The sequence below is a fragment of the Salvelinus namaycush genome, chromosome 30 (genome assembly GCF_016432855.1).
Source record: "Salvelinus namaycush isolate Seneca chromosome 30, SaNama_1.0, whole genome shotgun sequence".
Taxonomy (NCBI): Eukaryota; Metazoa; Chordata; class Actinopteri; order Salmoniformes; family Salmonidae; genus Salvelinus; species Salvelinus namaycush.
The window spans coordinates 5,888,078-5,908,972 of NC_052336.1; the positions used below are offsets into that span (position 1 = coordinate 5,888,078).

General features: G+C 44.8%; 1 protein-coding gene across 1 annotated transcript in view; it reads left to right on the forward strand.

The window, feature by feature from the left end:
* The window catches only part of LOC120025379 (nuclear factor of activated T-cells, cytoplasmic 3-like), an 81,591-nt gene that overhangs the window by 56,648 nt on the left and 4,048 nt on the right, over positions 1–20,895 (forward strand). Inside the window, exons 4-9 of the mRNA XM_038969926.1 lie at positions 262–461; positions 1,021–1,193; positions 1,442–1,582; positions 9,189–9,244; positions 9,446–9,572; positions 11,685–12,863. Of these exons, the coding sequence (XP_038825854.1) occupies positions 262–461; positions 1,021–1,193; positions 1,442–1,582; positions 9,189–9,244; positions 9,446–9,572; positions 11,685–12,863 (1,876 nt within the window). The remainder of the gene's footprint in view (positions 1–261; positions 462–1,020; positions 1,194–1,441; positions 1,583–9,188; positions 9,245–9,445; positions 9,573–11,684; positions 12,864–20,895) is intronic.

Genomic DNA, 20,895 nt, shown 5'->3' on the forward strand with positions numbered 1-20,895 from the left:
TGGACGCCAAGTAGAGGGATCCAGATGAATCTCCAGAGATCCTGCCAGAAATTCCTGACTGACTGGGTTTTCACTTGAACGTTTGAAGCTGACATTTAGGCTAGACTCCCTCCAGAAAAGAGAGAAGTGGGCATTTGGAAGTAAAGGAAATGTGCAGATTGTCCTGGAAGTGCGATGCTCATATGGACTCTATCTACATACTCATGTTTTTTTGTGTGTTTTTTTCTCCCCCCTTCCCTCCATATCTCTGCCTTGTCTCAGCTGATGGGCTACAACGAGAAGCCTGTCAACCTACAGATGTTCATCGGCACGGCAGACGACCGCTACCTCAGACCTCACGCCTTCTACCAGGTGCATCGGATCACTGGGAAAACGGTGGCCACCGCCAGCCAGGAGATCATCATCTCCAGCACCAAAGTTCTCGAGATTCCTCTGCTTCCCGAAAACAATATGTCTGCCAGGTGAGTGTCATGGTCGCTCAAGGATTACATTACTCAGTTGAATTATGAGTGCTACCTCCTAGCACAGAGGAAGACCTTGAAAGTGTAAAAATAACAGTTTATGATCAAACAGGATCGTAATATCCACAGACAGACACACGTACATACATACACAAAGGAGGAATTTTATTTGTCTTAATTCAAACCAACAGGAGGATTAAGTACAGCAGGAAAATATGAGAATTTCCCACCAAGCAGAATATTATGCTCACAATACACTTTATTCCCTTATTTGTGGATCTACATTGACCACAGTATATATTTAGGCTTTTATTTCAAAGGCTCTGGTTTTCCAATATGTTTTGTCTTAGATTTGGTGTTTCCCTCACAGCTGTAGCATCAATAAATCATATTTACTGCTTTTGCACTTTGTAATTTGACTCAGATGGATATTTTTTCACAATATGATGGCAAAGGTTTATTATGGAATTCGTTCAGCCTTTCATTCAGCCTAATGAATTGCTTAATTGATACCCAATCGGGGGGTGTTGCTTAGCTCCCCTCCCTATCTCTCTTGCAGTATTGACTGTGCTGGCATCCTGAAGCTGCGGAACTCAGACATTGAGCTGCGGAAGGGGGAGACTGATATCGGGCGGAAGAACACACGTGTGCGAGTGGTGTTTCGTGTTCACATTCCCCAGCCCAATGGGAAGGTTCTCTCTCTACAGGCTGCATCCATCCCCGTGGAGTGTTGTGAGTGTCCAGATCCTGTTCAGATGCACACTCACACAACACACACACACACACACACACACACACACACACACACACACACACACACACACACACACACACACACACACACACACACACACACACACACACAGCCCTTTTCTCTCTCTTTTCTCTCTCCCCCCCACTCATCTCTTTTCTCTGTCTCTTTCTATCTTTCTCATATGTACATTGCTACCTATGTAAACCCCTCTCCTCTATCCTCCCAGCCCAGCGTTCGGCCCAGGAGCTTCCCCAGGTAGAGAAGGCCAGTCTGACCGGCTGTCTGGTCAGCGGGGGAGAGGAGATGGTCATCACAGGATCCAACTTCTTCCCCGAATCAAAGGTCATATTCCTGGAGAAGGGCCCTGGTAAGAGACTTGTACACACAGCGTCTCACACACGGGGGAAATCCTTAGGGACATCCTTGCTGAGGAATGTGATTGTTTTTCTTGATTATTTGTATTATATTGTATTTGACTTTATTTTGTAAATTGTGTATACAGTATGCAAGGCTCCCTTGTAAAAGGGATGTTGGTCTATGGTGTCTCCCTTTTAAAATAAAAGTAAAATAAAATATTGTTGACCCACAAGCTGACTCATAATTCACATGGTCGAACAGTCCAACGGATCAGGAGAGATTATTTTTAGATTGTCCTCTTGCTACAATGGTCTTATATCAGATACAGCTGAAGTCGGAAGTTTACATACACTTAGGTTGGAGTCATTAAAACTAGTTTTTCAACCACTCCACAAATTTCTTGTTAACAAACTATAGTTTTGGCAAGTCGGTTAGGACATCTACTTTGTGCATGACACAAGTAATTTTTCCAACAATTGTTTACAGACAGATTATTTCACTTATAATTCACTGTATCACAATTCCAGTGGGTCAAAAGATTAGATACACTAAGTTGACTGCCTTTAAACAGCTTGGAAAATTCCAGAAAATTATGTCATGGCCTTAGAAGCTTCTAATAGGCTAATTGACATAATTTGAGTCAATTGGAGGTGTACCTGTGGATGTATTTCAAGGCCTACCTTCAAACTCAGTACCTCTTTGCTTGACATCATGGGCAAATTAAAATAAATCAGCAAAGACCTCAGAAAAAAAATTGTAGACCTCCACAAGTTTGGTTCATCCTTTGAGCAATTTCCAAATGCCTGAAGGTACCACGTTCATCTGTACAAACAATAGTACGTAAGTATAAACACCATGGGACCACGCAGCTGTCATACCGCTCAGGAAGGAGACACATTAAGTATCCTAGAGATGAACGTACTTTGGTGTGAAAAGTGCAAATCAATCCCAGAACAACAGCAAAGGACCTTGTGAAGGAAACAGGTACAAAAGTATCTATATCCACAGTAAAACGAGTCCTATATCGACATGACCTGAAAGGCCTCTCAGCAAGGAAGAAGCCACTGCTCCAAAACCGCCATAAAAAACCCAGACTACGGTTTGCAACTGCACATGGGGACAAAGATCGTACTTTTTGGAGAAATGTCCTCTGGTCTGATGAAACAAAAATAGAACTGTTTGGCCATAATGACCATTGTTATTTTTGGAGGAAAAGGGAGAGGATTGCAAGCCAAAGAACACCATCCCAACCGTGAAGCACGGGGGTGGCAGCATCATGTTGTGGGGGTGCTTTGCTGCAGGAGGAACTGGTGCACTTCACCAAATAGATGGCATCATGAGGAAGTAAAATTATGTGGATATATTGAAGAAACATCTCAAGACATCAGTCAGGAAGTTAAAGCTTGCTCGCAAATGTGTCTTCCAAATGGACAATGACCCCAAGCATACATCCAAAGTTTTGGCAAAATGGCTTAAGGACAACAAAGTCAAGGAATTGAAGTGGTGGTCACAAAGCCCTGACCTCAATCCCATAGAAAATTTGTGGGCAGAACTAAAAAAGCAAATGTGAGCAAGGACGCCTACAAACCTGACTCAGTTACACCAGCTCTGTCAGGGGGAATGGGCCAAAATTCACCCAACTTATTGTGGGAAGCTTGTGGAAGGCTACTCAAAATGTTTGACCCAAGTTAAACAATTTAAAGACAATGCTACCAAACATTAATTGAGTGTATGTACTTCTGAACCACGGGGAATGTGATGAAAGTAATAAAAGCTGAAATAAATAATTCTCTCTACTATTATTCTGACATTTCACATTCTTAAAATAAAGTGGTGATCCTAACTGACCTAAGACGCAGACTTTTCACTAAGATTAAATGTCAGGAATTGTGAAAAACTGAGTTTAAATGTATTTGGCTAAGGTGTATGTAAACTTCCGACTCCAAGTGTATATAATACTGTTTGGTTCATCCAAATTAAACAGCTTAGAATATCCACAGTAGCAAATACTCTGTAGTTGGGATCCAGTGAGTTAACCCAAGATCTGGGTTACTTTAGGTACTGTAGCTCCAGCTTAACTAAAATCAAATCAAATGTCCAATCAAATCAAATTTGATTGGTCACATACACATGGTTAGCAGATGCTATTGCGAGTGTAGCGAAATGCTTGTGCTTCTAGTTCCGACCATACAGTAATATCTAACAAGTAATCTAACAATTTCACAACAACTACCTTATACACACAAGTGTAGAGGAATGAATTAGAATATGTACATATAAATATATGGATGAGCGATGGCCGAACGGCATAGGCAAGATGCAGTAGATGGTATTGAGTACAGTATATACATATGAGATGAGTAATGTAGGGTATGTAAACATTATATAAAGTGGCATTGTTTAAAGTGACTAGTGATACATTTATTACATCCAATTTTTAATTATTAAAGTGGCTAGAGATTTGAGTCAGTATGTTGGCAGCAGCCACTCAATGTTAGTGATGGCTGTTTAACAGTCTGATGGCCTTGAGATAGAAGCTGTTTTTCAGTCTCTCGGTCCCAGCTTTGATGCACCTGTACTGGCCTCGCCTTCTGGATGATAGCGGGGTGAACAGGCAGTGGCTCGGGTGGTTGTTGTCCTTGATGATCTTTATGGCCTTCCTGTGACATCGGGTGGTGTAGGTGTCCTGGAGGGCAGGTAGTTTGCCTCCAGTGATGCGTTGTGCAGACCTCACTACCCTCTGGAGAGCCTTACGGTTGTGGGCGGAGCAGTTGCCGTACCAGGCGGTAATACAGCCTGACAGGAAGCACTCGACTGTGCATCTGTAAAAGTTTGTGAGTGTTTTTGGTGACAAGCCAAATTTCTTCAGCCTCCTGAGGTTGAAGAGGCGCTGCTGCAACAACATAACCATTGTTGTGTAGAAAACAGCAGGAGTGTAAGGACCCTTCTCAACATACTCTAGATAGAACATCACCAATCACCTCCACAACACAGAGTTCAAACACGTTCCAATAGCTGATTTACTGACTGCGGAGGAAGAGTCAGACCCAACTAGATAGAAACACCTGGAAAAAGAACAGTCCCATGCCTCCTACAGCCCTGGGGTGCGTTCCACACCATGCTGCTATCCCGCCCACTAGCACTGCTCTACTATTTAAAGCACATCTCTTTTTCTGTCATCCATGGAATGTTACTACTGAGTTATGAGTTATAATACACACATAGCTCAAGAGCAAGAGCCACTAAAAATGGATCTTTTGTGATCGTATCTGTCCGTCCCAAGAGAAAGATGGGTAGCATATCTGGCTACTGCTACTGACTGACGCACAGGTTATCACACACTCACACAGTACAATCTACTGCTTACACCTGACTCCTCAGTCTCTCTCTCTAGTCCTTATCAGTGTTAAAATTTAGCCCTGCCCTGACCTGTTTAGTGTATTAACTTAAGAAGAGAGAGTCTCTGAGTGTGGTCGGTCCTTCTGCTCATACTGTACCTCTTCATTAATCGCTTGGGTTGAACTTAACTTACTACAACCCACTATTTAGACTCTCCCTCCTTTAACTCTTTCAATAATAAAACACAAGTATGGGCGGGTTCCAGAATGGAAACTGTGAAAGGGTGACAGCATTCTGTGAACCAGTCCCTGCCTGCCCACCATAGCTTTGTGAAAGAGGCCAAACTGAATCAAGTTCAAACACGGAGGAGAGTCAAGGGTGCTGTTACTTATTGACTAAGATACATTATTTTGAGAAATTGAGTGGAAACCTTTACCCTAGGAGTGGAGAGTTTACCCTATGAGTGGAGTGGAGGAAACTTGGGCCCTGCAAACATGATGTGTGTCATCATGGGGGAAAGAGAGAGATAATGATGATCTGGTTTGTGTAAATTGTCCCTCATCAAGGCTAATCCAGACACTTATTGCAGAACATGCCTGATTGGAGGGAGCGGATGGAGGGATGGAATGCAGAGAGAAGAGGAAGGGAGTAGTAATGACAGAGTTTTCCACCTCCTCCTTCCATAAACAGAGTACAACAGTGGAATCACGTTGAGCATGAAAGACAAGTTTATTGTGGTTAGTTAGTTAGTTAATGTATAGTCAGTGTTTCCTGCGGGGGGTAGGGTGGGGACTTCATGCGGGGGTTGGTGGATGGGGTCTTCCTGGGGGGTAGGATGGGAACTTCCTGGGGGGGTAGGATGGGAACTTCATGTAGGGTGAGGACTTCATGTGGGGGTAGGATGGGGTCTTCCTGTGGGGGGTAGGGTGGGGTCTTCCTGTGGGGGGTAGGATGGGGTCTTCCTGAGGGAGTAGGGTGGGGTCTTCCTGTGGGGGGTAGGGTGGGGTCTTCATGTGGGGGGTAGGATGGGGTCTTCCTGGGGGGGTAGGGTGGGGTCTTCATGTGGGGGGTAGGGTGGGGTCTTCATGTGGGGGGTAGGGTGGGGTCTTCATGTGGGGAGTAGGATGGGGTCTTCCTGGGGGGGTAGGGTGGGGTCTTCCTGTGGGGGGTAGGATGAGGTCTTCCTGGGAGGGTAGGGTGGGGTCTTCATGTGGGGGGTAGGGTGGGGTCTTCCTGGGGCATACATACAAATAAATGCAGTGGCGGTGCCCCGCCTTTAAATGCACAGAGGAGTGGAGGGTTGTGTAACAGGGATCCCTAGCTCCAGGCACCAGTTGATAACAAGTACTACATTACGGTTTATGGAATCTCTACTGGACTCTCTTCTTGACTTGTTCAATTCCCATTTTTAAAGATGATAAAAGTCACTTTGAATAGAAACGTTTGCTAAATGACCATATTATGTTTTTATTACAAGCAGTAATGGAGGTCTTTTAGTGAGTTGGTTGTGTGTGTCCATCCAGTTTACCAGTTCTTTGTGGGCTGCACTGCAGATAGGGGAGGAGGGAGAGAGGTAGTTGAAGGGGAGCCATAATGATGCAGGCAGGCGAACTCTGGTCCATCTGGCTACAGCAGGTCTGTCAGTGTGAGGCCTGGTCTTTGGCTCGTTTGCTCATCTCCTAATGCTAGGAAAAGCAGAAAGGTCCTTTCCCTCTGTCCAGATGAAACAGGATCACATCCATTGGCTTCATGCTGACTTCTATCACTTTATTACCTGCTCGGAGGGAGGGAGGGAGGGAGCAGTTTGGCTCAGAGGAAGGGGAATATGAAAAAGGCATTATTATTATTCTGAGGGGAAAAAATATTATTTGACCAGAGTGAACCTCATCAAACAGGAAAAGGACCCCTAGATGGAATGACCTGACTGACTATACTGACTGACTCTACTGACTGACAATTTTGGCCTACTGGCTTACTGACTGACTGTACTGTACTGACTATACTGGCTTACTGGCTTTACTGGCTTACTGACTGATTATACTGTACTGACTATACTGACTGACTGTACTTTACTGACTATACTAGCTCTACTGGCTTACTGGCTCTACTGTACTGACTGACTCTACTGACTGACTCTACTGTAATGACTACTGTAAGGCCTTGATGAGGGCAGAAGGCGAGTGGAGAATGATGTCAAAAACTGTGGTTGAATTGAAATTGCATTTAACACACCAGGCATCAGTGTTTTTCCTTTCTTCCATACAAAAGGTCTACAAGCTACAGTTATTCTAGCTGTCTGAATAGCTTAGCCCTCATTGTTTTGGTAGATATCATAACACATGGACGTGTTTTTAACTCTCTGAGAGAGGGGTGGATATAGAACATGTTTTTTCTCTGAGAGGGAGGGGTGGATGGATGTGTTTTCTCTCCGTCATCAGGTAGGTTCCTGTTGGAGCTTGTTTAGTGGTGGGCGAAGGACGGTGGCAGTACATGTGGGGCCCTCTCCCTCCTCTCTCCTGCCTATTGAATGTCAACATGTGCTGCAGAAATACACTCAGTATGCTGAAGTCAGACAGAGCTAAGGCACCCAAGGTCATTATTCAGTCATTACCAGAAAGCTGACTCAGATACCTAGAGGAGTAGCTAGAGCCCCCCTTTCACAAGAAGAGAAGGAACCTTCCAGTAGAGATACAATAGCCTAAAGTGGCTTATGTCATAAACCTGTTCTGTTTCATTCTGTGGGACGGTGGAATCTCCACTGAGCTCTATAGAAGAGTCTAATGCACCACAGGATTACTGGGGCAAAGACTGTCATCTGCCTCTGTTAGGATGAGATCAAGGGCCTTCCTAACTAAAGTAGTATGTTATCTCTCTGAACAGAGTAGGGCCATCTATTATAGATGGCTATTAGAAGGGGAAGCGTTTGGAAAGAAAAGCAGAATACTGTAGATGTACAGGACTTAGCCTATAACTACAGTACAGCTATAAGATCCCATTGTAAAGATGGGGAGTCTTTCAGCAGGCATTAGGGCAGATTGTTTTGGGGAAGCCCTTTGGTTAAGTGGAGAAGTAACACAGGTGCAGTCAGATGTAATCAGATCCATATGTGACTTTATGAACAGCATGAAACAGCCCCATTTGCAATTGCAAGTCATTTGCAATTGCAAACTGTAAGTGACTGCAGTAGTTGTTCAGTAGTAGCTGAATACATTTCTGATTTAGTAGTTGTGATGATGGTGACTTCTCCTTAACCGCAGCAGCCCGTTATAATTCTCTCAACTGTTTTTCTGAATGGCTGGATGCCTAAGATGTCTGGCCAGATCATTAGATCTGTAGGAGGAAAACTGGAAAATAAGAGGATGTTTCCTTTCCTAAGCCAGCCAGAACTCTGGCAGCGCAACGTAGCCTAGCGCATGGTGGACCGACCGGCGGAGGGAGGCAGGGATTTTAAATAAATAGAGAGTTATTCCACTCGTCTCTCCATAATGTTAACCAGGCAAGACAAACTGCAGGATATTTAGACTTTGATTACTTTTTAATAGCTGTAAAAATACTCTCCACAGAGTTTTTGTGTCCATAAAGATGACATCATTGAGATGTTTCTGGTCCCCCAGCCAGAACCAATTGAAATCCCTCTGCTTTCCGAAGATTTTCTGTGGTTCATACTGAGCCATGTCTGCTGGGGCAGGTAGTCTTACACCGACATGATGATCATTAGGAAAATAGACAGTAACCCAGAAGATATATTACACAAGACTTAAAGATGGGTCTGAAATATAGTGCAATGATCATAGATTGTCTTCATAATTAGGTTCTTTGGCCGGAGTGTATTGCATGTCAGGTGCATTGAGTTACTTGACTTATTCAACTCAGCATTACTGTTTGATCTTTAGATTTAATGGTCTTGGTTTTCTATTTGAAAACTATTTGACAGATACTATAATTCACTTCCTCCCAGATTCACATTGATTTAGGAATTAGTCCAAGAGCTGGCAATTCAATTAGGGGAGGATTTGATGGTGTCCTTTGTGTCAAATGTGTCTGTTGACTCCATCTGTTTTGTGGAAGAGGAGGTGGGTTGACTCTATGCTGAATCCCTATGGGTGCCATTCTGCCATGTATTCATTAATTCACACATAATTTGAAAAGCAGACAAAGAGCCGAATGCATTGTCTCTCGCCAGGCCCAGCCTGGAGTGGGAATGTCTGTCAAAATGGAGTCCTACAATGTGTTTTACTCATCTGTCATGTCTTCTCCCTCTCTTTTTGTCTTTTTAGATGGAAGACCCCAGTGGGAAGTGGAGGCGAAAATCATCCGTGAGAAAAGTCAAGGAGTAAGTAGAACATAAGCTTCCTACACCTCTCTGTAGCTTAGCTGTCACAAACATGATGTATATTATTCTGTATCATTAGGCTATATTTTTACAGCTGTTATATTGATGTAGCATTATTCATGAATTATTACTAAAGTATCCTGACTAATGTGAATGTCTGTGAAAAGTGGAAACGTTGACTGTGTTGGTTCCTTCTCCCAGTCGAGCGTCGTAGTGGAGGTCCCTCCCTACCACAGTAAGACCGTGACCTCGGCTGTTCAGGTGCAGTTTTACGTGTGTAACGGCAAACGGAAAAGGAGCCAATCACAACGCTTCACTTACCTGTCAGGTAGGAGGATCTACATTCTACACCAATCATAGTGCTTGAATTGCAAGTCTTTAGAATCACTGGCGGTTGTGTTCCACTGCAGATGGTTAGATCTGGCAACACGTGATGTTTAGCTAACATCTCATCAACCACATTTATATGATGTAGCAATTGTGTCGTATGTGTGGCAGTGGGAGTGTTCTAAAGACATACTGGAACAGGATCATGTGGAGTCACGTTGAAACCTGCTTTTCACTCCTCTGTTGACCTCTCAGGGGGATTGACAGAAAGCAGATACAGCCATGGAAAGCAGTAGCACACGCATACAAACATACATATGGCCAGGTCGCAATTGTAAATGAGAACTTGTTCTCAACTTGCCTACCTGGTTAAATAAAGGTGAAATATATATATATTTTTTTAAAATAAATACACACACTGTCGAGGATCCTGCTTTTGGGCTTAGCTAACTAACCCGGTTTTGGAGAGCTTTGAACTTACTTTCCCTCCCAGTTTGCATAGCTGTGTTTTTAAAGAAGAGGCACCTCCACTAACAGTTACATGTGCACCTGCCAACTGTTCATGTAAAGCACCATGAAACTCTATTGCTGTCTATTTCTGATGTGTATTTGCATTGAAGTTTTAGTATGCAAATCTCTGCTCTCCAGGAACATTTTACTGCACACAGGAATTGTGGGAATTTCAAACGGTGTTGTTTGTCTAAAATGAAATCTCTCCGAGGCTGAATTTTCTTCTTTTTTTTAACGTGGATTCTACAGTTTCCTAATGTTTTTCATTAAGTCAAATCCCTGCATAGTTACTTGATATTGTTATTGTTTTCCAACAATAACGTCAAACCAACGTTAGTCAAAACGAAAACTGTGTTGGCGGAATATAATGACAAGTGAGCAATTTCTGATATCTACCACAGCAGTGTGTGTGTTTAGATGTGTATGTGCCCCTCCACCCACTCTCCGTTTGCAGCACGTCGCCCACTCTTCAAGTGCTTCCTGTTTTCCACGCTACCCTACCAGGACAGCCAATTAGAGCACAGCACAGGAAGCCTGCTCTGTCAGTGTAGACGCCACTATTGTTACCACGGACACCGCACGCTTAATTGTGGCGTCACCGGCCCACCAATCACACTGTGCTACCTAGTGTGTGTGGGTAGTAGGGCCCTGGCTGGCCCGGTTTAGGGATGAACTGTGAGAAAAGAGCATCAGTTATCTTCTGAGATCCCTTAAGGAAGATGTCATGATTAGAATGTGTAGGGTTCTCAGGTGTTCCTGGTCAGGTGGTCAAGACAAGAAAAGCTTTGTCATTAGGGTTGGCCAAGTATGGATAGGTGCTGTCAGCATAGTCCAGAGGAAGACCCTTCTGTCTCTACAATATCGCAGTGCCTTTCCCCTTCAAAACGAAAACATGTAAAAAAGCACCATTTAACCCAATCTATCACAGTATCTCTGTCCCTTCCCCCTCAGACACAAGTCTTCCTGGCTGTATTCTCTCAGTAACATGCCTGTCAGAGGGAGGGCCATGGGAGGTAGTAGGGGTGCTAGGGGCTGTGAACTGGTTTGTCCTCCTCTTGGTTTCAGCATGGCTGGAAGGCATTTTGCTTCTCCCCATACTGCAGTCAACATGATGGCACCCAAACCCAACAACATATGCTCCCTCTCTCTGATTCAGAGCTGGGTCAAAATAAAACCCTGCCCGGTCACAAGCACCAGATTGGGAAATAGGTTACTGATTGGTACACAGCAGAGTTGTGCTATGCACTGTTGTAAAGGTGCTCCGTTTAAGTAAAGATTTCTAATCTAGTTAACACATACATTCTGAACTTGTGTGAACCACAGTGCTTTGACTTGGTGGATGTTGATTGGGAAGTTAATCCTGAGATTTGGCTATTTGTGGTGTTCCAGAATTTGGTAAAACAAATGAGTACTGCCTTGTGTTTTTCTTTGGAATTCATTATCTGTTGTCATAATCATCACATGCGTCACCAAAATATTTATGGCTGCAATGACAGATTTGAATATATTAATGCTGGTATCATATGAATGGCAATGTGTTGGTTTCCCGTACTGAGTTTCTCTCACTCTCTCTCTCTCCCTCACTCTCACTCACTGTCTCCAGTCCTGGTGAAGCAGGAGCACAACAGAGAAGAGATGGAAGGGCCCCCTGCTGTGCCCCCCATGCCCGGTATGTCCATGCCCCTGGCCCATGCTGCCAGCCTGGTCCGCAGTACCCACACCCAGCTGCCTTCCCCTGAGCAGGGCCACCCACCGGACGGCCTTCTGTCCAGCTCTCCCCGGGGCCTGGCTGCGGGCCCCGGCTCCAGCCTCCATACTCTGCAGCCTGCCTGCCCCCTCATGGGCTCCCCCTCCTTCCAGCACCTGCCTCACCTCCAGGGCCGAGGCCTCCACACGCCTGCTGACTGCCACATGACGTTCCATCCGGGCCCAGCCCCTCCCAACAGGCCCTCCTACCAACACCATCCTATGCAGCAGAGTCACACCCACCCCGGCCACCTAAGCAACCTAAATCCCAACCTGCCCTACAATGGCCAGCCCAGCCTTTCCATGAACACTGGGGGTCCGCAGGGCTATGAGAGGATGCCTTACCACCAGCAGCAGTCTGACCCTGGGGCCTCCCACCCCCACCCCATGGGGCTGGGTATGATGTACCACTCCTCCCCATCTACCTCCACCCAGCAGGCCTCCAGCCCCCACAGCCCCATCTCCACGGCCCCCCACAGCCAGCCCATGACCCACTCCTCTCACTCTGCCCCTCACCTGCTCTCCATGGGCTACCACTGCCCCCCCAACCCCAGCCAGGTGCCCTCGGCCACCCGCCCCAACCACCCCATGGGCCAGCCCTCACCCACCCACCCCAACCATCCGATGCAGCCCTCCCCCCAGCTGCAGAGAGCTATGGGGGGCTACCACCCCACCAGCCAGAGGTCTGCCTCCTGTCCCACTACATCCAGTGCCCCTCCAGCCCACATGGTTCCCTCGCCCCATTCCGGGCCATCCTCCCCCCAGCTCCACTCCCTGCCCTACCAGTCGCCCACCTCTCCCTCCCCCACCGGCAGCCCTCTGGGCCCCCCAGCACACAGTCCCCAGGCCAGCAGCCCTGTCATGTCCAGCCTGTCCCCAGGCTCATGCAGCAGCAACCCCGTGCAGCAGCACCCCCTTGCCCCCCAGCAGAGCCCCTTCCCTATGGAGGGGGAGAGTGTGAACATCAAGCAGGAGCCGAAGGAGAGAGAGCCCACCTTCAGATCCATCGGCCTGCAGGACATCACACTGGACGACGGTAAGACACAGCTCTGTCTGTCAGCCTCTCCATCTCTCTATGTGTCTGTACTCACTACACTCTCTCTGTATCTCATTCTCTCTTGATTAGAGGGAATTTAAAAGCCCTTACATTTTCATTATTTTATTATCCTTTTAGAAAGAAAAAAAAGTTGCATTACATTACATTGTTGCATAGCATCCAGCTAACACGTGTTTTACAAAAATGCTTCTGTTTTATAAAGATACCTTCCACCAGTTACTGAATTCTCCTGGGGGAAATGATGTCTCGTTGTAGTGATTTGTATTTCAGAAATACAGCACTTAAACTGGCAGTTGGGTTTTGTACACAGTAGGGTTGTTATTGAGTGGTCCTGACAGGAGGATTGGACATCATAGCAGCACAATAGACTAATGACTCTCACACTATTGACCTCGTCACAAATAGCTCATCCCTAGCTCTATCTATCGCTCTCTCTCTCACACACACACACACACACACACACACACACACACACACACACACACACACACACACACACACACACACACACACACACACACACACACACACACACACACACACACACACACACACACACACACACACACACACACACACAAAGGAGATTCATTCTTTGGGTTTTATACCACAGAGACCACAGCCGCTGTAATTACTGTGTGTGGAAGGCCCTTTCCATTCTGAAGAGGACTAATGTACCTCTATTTACGGTGGTATAACAAACTGACTGGAGAATGATGAGACTAACTCATTAACAGTGCCTCTTCACTTCAAGGACACTACAAATCCTAACTCGGCACAAGCCGTCTGAGAAACCACCATTCCCCATTTAGTTTCTAATCTGCCATGCACAGCCACTTCTGCTTCTCTGCACACTGGTCCCGCTCAGTCACGCAGTCAAATGGCCCATAGTTAATAAACAGCCTGGAGTGGCTGCGATAGAAAGTGTGTGTGCATCAGGAAGTGCTGTATTGTGTGCTAGCAAGGGCCAGGCTAATTACACGGCCCATTATCAATAAGTCATGTATGAAAGGCCATCAGACACAAGTTCACCAGCTGCATAATGCACTGCATGTGTATGCCTACACACACTCATACACTCAGACTTAGTCGCACAGTTGTGTGTACGCACGCATAATCATAATCAGTATATCCTTAATTACTCACTCTCTATTTTTCTCTCACACTCTCCAACACACATGCACACACACATTGTTAAAGTAAAAGTCTGGCTGCCAAGTGTTCAATTGGGTTGAGATCTGGTGACTGACGCGGCCATGGCATATTGTGAAACATCAGCAAGTTGAGCATTCGGTCACCGAAGCTTCTGCCAAATGTGCCCCCCTCCCACCCAAACTCACTGAGATCTCTTCTATCCATGGTAGCCAAAATAATGGGCAACTGGGCCTGCCCAGCATTTTTATATACGACCCTAAGCATGATGATGGGATGTTAATTCCACACCAGTGTGGAAGCACTTGCTTTCAATATGCTTTGTATCCCTCATTTACTCAAGTGTTTCCTTTATTTTGGCAGTTACCTGTACATACCAAGAAGAAAAGTGTGAGAAAAGTTGTTGACTGAAAAGACTGACAGGTTCACCCTGGGATTAGTAAGTCCCTGTCTGAGCGAGGCCTAGAAATAGCTTCTGTGCCATGCAGGCTCTGTAGGACGCACAAACAAACACACACACAAAACACACACGCACACACACGAGCACACACTGGCTCTGTAGGACATCATGAAGCAGTGAATGACTGAGCAGCGCAGTGCAGCAATGGAACGACTGAGTTTTTAGGAGGTCAGAGCAGCACATGAAATATACCACAGAACAGACCAGGGTTCATGTGTATTTAAGTATTTGTTATTTAAATACATTGTTTTGTGTATTTGACTATTTTCAAATAATGTGGCCTGAATGAACTACTTCTATTGGAAGTATTTGAAAGTATTTCCGGTAACACTTTATTTGGATAGTCCATATGTAGATGCTCTACAGACTATCAGTAACATTTCAACTAACTATCTACTAACCCTAGCTCTAACTTTAACCCTAAACTTAACCCTTACCCTAACCTTATTCTTAACCTAACCCTAACCTTAGCAAGCAGTTGTTTATCAACAGATAGTTTGTTGATAGTATGACCATCTGTAGAGCATCTACAGAGCGAAAATCCGGACTATCCAAATCAAATCTGATCATATTTTCAAATACTTATTTCAAATACTATATTAAAATAACCGAGTTAAATGCATGGGAGTGTATTTGAGTCAGTGTATTTGAGTGTTTTCAAATACTTTCCAAGTGTATTTATAAATACATTCAAATATTGAACTACTTTTCTTTTCAAATAAAAAAATATCTAAATACTTATATCATGTCTTTGAAAGTGATTGAACTCTGTTCTACTAGACTATCTGTGTCTTTCTGTTAATGTCTGTATGTCTGTCTATCTGTCTGAGTTCTAGTATTCTAACTGAGTGCAGGGTCAGTTAGTTACATGTCAGTCAGTGCTGATATGTACATTTTGATATCATAGTCATTCCCTGGTAGGATTTCAGTATACAGTAGTATCACCAGGGGTGCAACTTTCACTTGGGAAATGCCATTTTTGTCCCTCCCCAATTTTATCATTGGAATGTGATACAAAACGAGGCAACTGTGCGCTTTAGGATCATGCGGACGCCTCCGAGCGATCGGGTAGGCTGTTTGGAGTGTTTATCCTACTATTTAAAAATATATATAAATATATATATATATATTAGTCCCCCCCCCCCACTTCTAAAACCAAAGTTGCGCCCCTGAGTATCACTGTAGTATTGCCTGCATAGACTCGTGTCAGCAAAAGTGTGCGTGTGTGTACCACCACGTCACAGTGTAAAACTGTTGTGGTGAGCTAACAGATGGCCTTGGTGACTGGTGACGTACGCCACACAGGGGCCATGTAGAGTGTGTGTGTGTGCAGTAGGTCTACTGTGGGTGTGGGGGGGTCAGGAGTGGCACAGACTTACTGACAGATGGACAGACGAGTTGAGGATCCCACCCAACTGGCAGTATGCACCCAAAAATGCATCCCCACTTCTCATACTCCTCCTAGACGAATTCTCATCTCCAATAAACAGGTTTATAACAAAGAGTATGTATTTATCAGTAAGAGGCAGGAGGAGGCATTTCTTCTGCTGGAGCTAGCAGCTGAAAGGAAACTGCTGTGTACAGGACCTCTGCTTCTTTATTGGTAGGTACAGTAGTCTATATTTGGTTTAGTGTCCATATTTAGTGTCAATATATTTCCAATCTTCCTGAACAGTGTTAATGTGAGTGCACTATTAACAGGGACAGTAATTGTACAGTAGTGTGTATAGCGTGCTGTAGGTGTGTGCAACCTTGCTCTCCCCCTTCCTCTCTTGTGTGAATGTGAGTGAACCCTCTTGTGAGGGTGATTACGGCCGTCATGGTGACAGACTGAACCACTTGTGGTGCCGACCCGTGTGTTTATCTAATTAATCAGCTGGCCCTGTGTTTGCACAGACAACACACATACACAGTGCAGACGGGCTGCGGCGGGGGGTGGGGGGGGGGGGGGGTAGCGGAGGCTGTGTGTGTGTGACACGGCGTGCCTGCATCTTATGTTTGCTCTCCTGCTCGGGCCACAGCTGTCTCTCGCCGTGAGCACGGCATTCTGGGTTAATAATAGGCCGGGCCTGCTGCTCCCGCTCTTCTTGTGAGAGACAACGACATAGAGCAGGCACACACACTTATTTCTAGCGCTGTCATAGTGTACACACACAGAGAGAGACACAGGCACATAGTACACACAGTAAATGCACCCACCAAAAACAGCCATATTCACGTCAGTACTATGAGTATGGCGCCACACATTGTAAACACTGTGCACACAGTAGTTAATCACATACTTTAGGCAGTTTTCTCAGGCACAACTCTATATACAAATACACGAGCAATGCTGCTTCCAGAGCATGTGCACGGTCCATTTTGACACAGCATAGCCAACAACACACAGACATAAACACACACACGTGTACATTTACAACATGGGCTAATCTGGATCTGTTACTAAGGCTCCTAAAACATAGCTTTCACCAGACTCCAATCCCCTCCATGAGGTAGGCCCTGTCCATCTCTACTACTACAGACCCAGGGATCCAACCTCTAGTCTACAGGTTGCACTACCACTAGACGGAAGTCACAGAACCCTGGCACCATGCTGCTGGTCAGTTTGGGTCAAGCAGGCCTCAGTCTCCAGAGTCCTGAGTTGTCCCCAACAGGGGAAACTCTCCTCTGGTGCTCTGTGGTTTGGTGGCTTTGTGGCTTGGTCCAAGTCCCAGCCCAGCCAGTGCATGCTTCTAACTTCTAACCGAGCATGGCAGATAAATAACACAACTCTCTATTCATGTGAGGAAAAAACAACAGTGGTAGGAAAATGCATCAGGCCTGGACCTAACCAAACTCAGCTAGTTAAACACAATCACAAACGCACACCGCCGGCCCTGGAACAAGTGGAAACTGACTTTGTTTGTCATCTTTCCATACAATTAAAGACTTAGGAATGTAATGAAGGCAGAGGTATTGGCAGTGTAGCACCAGCGTCGAGTGCTGGGCTCTGGGGTTCAGGTCCTGCCACTGTGCCTTTCTCTCTCTCTCTGTGTGCGTGTGTCTGTTGGTGTGTGCTTTTCAGTGTGTTTCTCCGTCAAGATGTTGGCCAGCGGCAGGCAGACGGAGTGCCCGGGCAGGCCGGAGATCCTTGGTAATGTTGGAACTTAACATTAACCTTCAGCCAGGAAAACAGAAAGAGAATCCTTTTATTTGTTTACAGAGTCCCATATCAATGTTTTGAATATAATATTGTCTTGTTTGTATGCAAATGGTCTCTTGTACCAGCTCGTGGGTTGTGTTATCGGGTAGCTTGTTTATCTTAGATGTCATTGTTGATTTGTGTTTCCTAACATAGAGCCACTGTTATAGTTGATATCCCTATTAAATCCTGTAGTGTGCTTTGTGTGACAGCAGCTATCTGTCAAGTGTCTCAGAGAACTGTTGAGTCACTCTGCCCTGCTCTAGTAAACAGTAAAGTGATGTACATTGCCCCTACACACACACACACACACACACACACACACACACACACACACACACACACACACACACACACACACACACACACCATAACACTTCTCCACATGGCAGTCAGCTTACTGCAGTTATCCTCCATTCTAGTTATGTGGATGCAGGAATTCTTCTAACTCACTAAACTAGCCTCCGGTCCGGACAAATCTCTTAAAATGCCATTAGGTGCCATTAGGTGTTTAGTCACTGTGAAATGCAGCAGACACATAGAATGTGTCATTATCTGATCCCTACTGCACATCCTAAGGTGATGGTCTATTGTGGTAGAAGTTTAGATGAATCTTCTGGTTGGCCATTCCGGATCCTATTGGCTTCCATTCCAACATTTTAGGACGGCCATTCTGGCTCCAATCATGCTGGCTTCCACCTTGTAACTCACTCTTGTGTTCATTTGATGGCTTCCTGTGAGCAGACATTATAGGGGCCGGATCAAAAGACATGTGTCTTGTGAATCACTTACAAATGGGAAATCCACAGAGGATTCACAGAGATGAGTGACTTTGTTAATACTACAGCAGTGTTCTAATGAGGCTCTAGTGTTCTCACTGGAGCTCTACTGTTACTGTGATCTGTCTCTCTGGCAGCGTGTCAGACTAGAGTAACAGACTACAGAGCTACAGTTAAACAGGCGAAAAAGAGATAACAGATTGACTCAGAGATGTTAGCCTAGCAACCCTGGAACGTTTTTAGTCATCTAGTTTCTGTTACTGAAACTGACCATATATTTCCAATGAAATATGATCATTAAGTGGACTTATCCATTTGACTTGAACGTCTTATGTTTTCTCTTCTACCCGAGGCTCTCTGAAGATGTGTGCATGTCATTGCAAGTCTTCCTTTTGACCAACTGAATCTTGGCTTGCCTGTCCCGTGCCTTGCACAAGTGTTATCCATTGTAACATGTTTTCCTCATTTGGTAGAGTGGAGAGAACAATCAGTCAGTCTTCTTGTTATTTTCTTAAGCTGGTTCTCTGTTGGAGCGCCCTACATGCCCTTTTCTACTTCACACTTCAGTGTTTGTCTGTCAGGGAACGTTTTCTCAATCTGTCAGAGGGGAACCAGGGTGATTACCTGTTTTCCATCCTAACTGACGACTTGTTAATCATAGAAAATCCACATCTGTTTGACTGTTTCACTTCTGTTTCTCATTGCAGAGATTATTTTAACAGATCCCTTTTAGACATGAAATGTATACATCTAGACCTGACGTTAAAGATCACTGTGTGATTCGAAACAAAGAAAAGCAAAGAAAAAGAATTGGGGTCAGAAAGGACACGCTATGTAGATTTAATAAGTGCAGTCTGTTTCTCCCCTATGACTGGGTTAGGTAAAGTGATTAATGTGAGTTTCCCCTTTGAGATAATGACATGACACACACTGAAAACCTTGTTTTACCACCAATCAGTACACTGATGGACTTTGATCGAGGAGGGACTCTCTGTCTTTGACTGTAATTAGCCTAAGTCACAGTGATTGAAGGGTTCGTTCCCCACTACAGTACTGTCTGAGAGGTGACACCGGTCTGATGGGGAGGGAAGGCATGTTCATGGGCTGGTTTAGTCACACATTCAGTAACGTAGACTAGCCCTAGGACCAGAGAGGTATGCCTTAGAAGCGAAATGACGGTTCACTGTATGAGAAGCAGTTCTCTGGCTTAATAGGGACCCCCCCTCCTAGTCATATAAAGAGGATCTCCCTCCCAGAGGGTTAAAGAGACCCAGGGTTCTCTGTAGTAAGCTAGGCTAAATCATCACGTTTCTGATGCGGCCATAAAAACAAGCCAATCTGAGACATTGGTTCAGCTATGAAACTACTGAAGTCAAGCACAATTTGAAAGATTTTTCCCATATCTACATCAGATTATAGACCTAGTTGATAATATTTTATATAACTGTCAGTCTTGTTAGAGCCCATTTTGAAACCTTACCAGTAGTCGATTAATAGGATATCTAATGCCCGTGTGAAAGTTTGCATCGTTTTGTGTGTTTTGTGTGTGATGTGTGTGTTCTGTGGAAAGTTTTCTAAACAGACACACAACTGCAGATAGACATTGTGCTTGAGACTTACATTAAACACATACAATAATGGTTCATTTTTAGTTGAACGTTTCAGCTCGTGTGCTGTGTTTAGAACGTGGATACATTGTTGTAGACTGATGTTTTATGTAAAGCTGTCTGTCGCAGTTAACCGAGAAATACAGTCTATGTGTGAAGATAGATAGCCGTGTGTGATGGGAGAGGAAGAACCATCCGCCCACGCCAACAGGATAGAGACAGTGGCTAGCCAGCCAGGCACAAAGGCCTGCCCCTCCCTCTGTCACATCAGCAGTAGTAGCAGCTCACAGATCACACAAACAAACACAAATAAACACCTCTATTTCTATCATGGAACCACCAATAAGTTTTCACTGTTTTTTTTATGGTAGTCAACTAGCAAGTACAGTTGAAGCTACAGTATTCATTGTCGATACTGTAAAATTATGTTTGAAATAGTTGTATTACTTTTATGTTTGAAATAGTTGTATTACTAGACAAATTTATTTGGGGGGATTTTTGAGAATGTACCAGTTTTACAGGAGTGCAATGACTTTGAGATGTTGTAATTGTATTCAGATATATAGCTGATGAGTCTTAGGGATGGGTGTAACAGTTGATATATAGCTGATGATTCTTAGGGATGGGGGTAACAGTTGATATATAGCTGATGATTCTTAGGGATGGGGGTAACAGTTGATATATAGCTGATGATTCTTAGGGATGGGGGTAACAGTTGATATATAGCTGATGATTCTTAGGGATGGGTGTAACAGTTGATATATAGCTGATGATTCTTAGGGATGGGGTAACAGTTGATATATAGCTGATGATTCTTAGGGATGGGGTAACA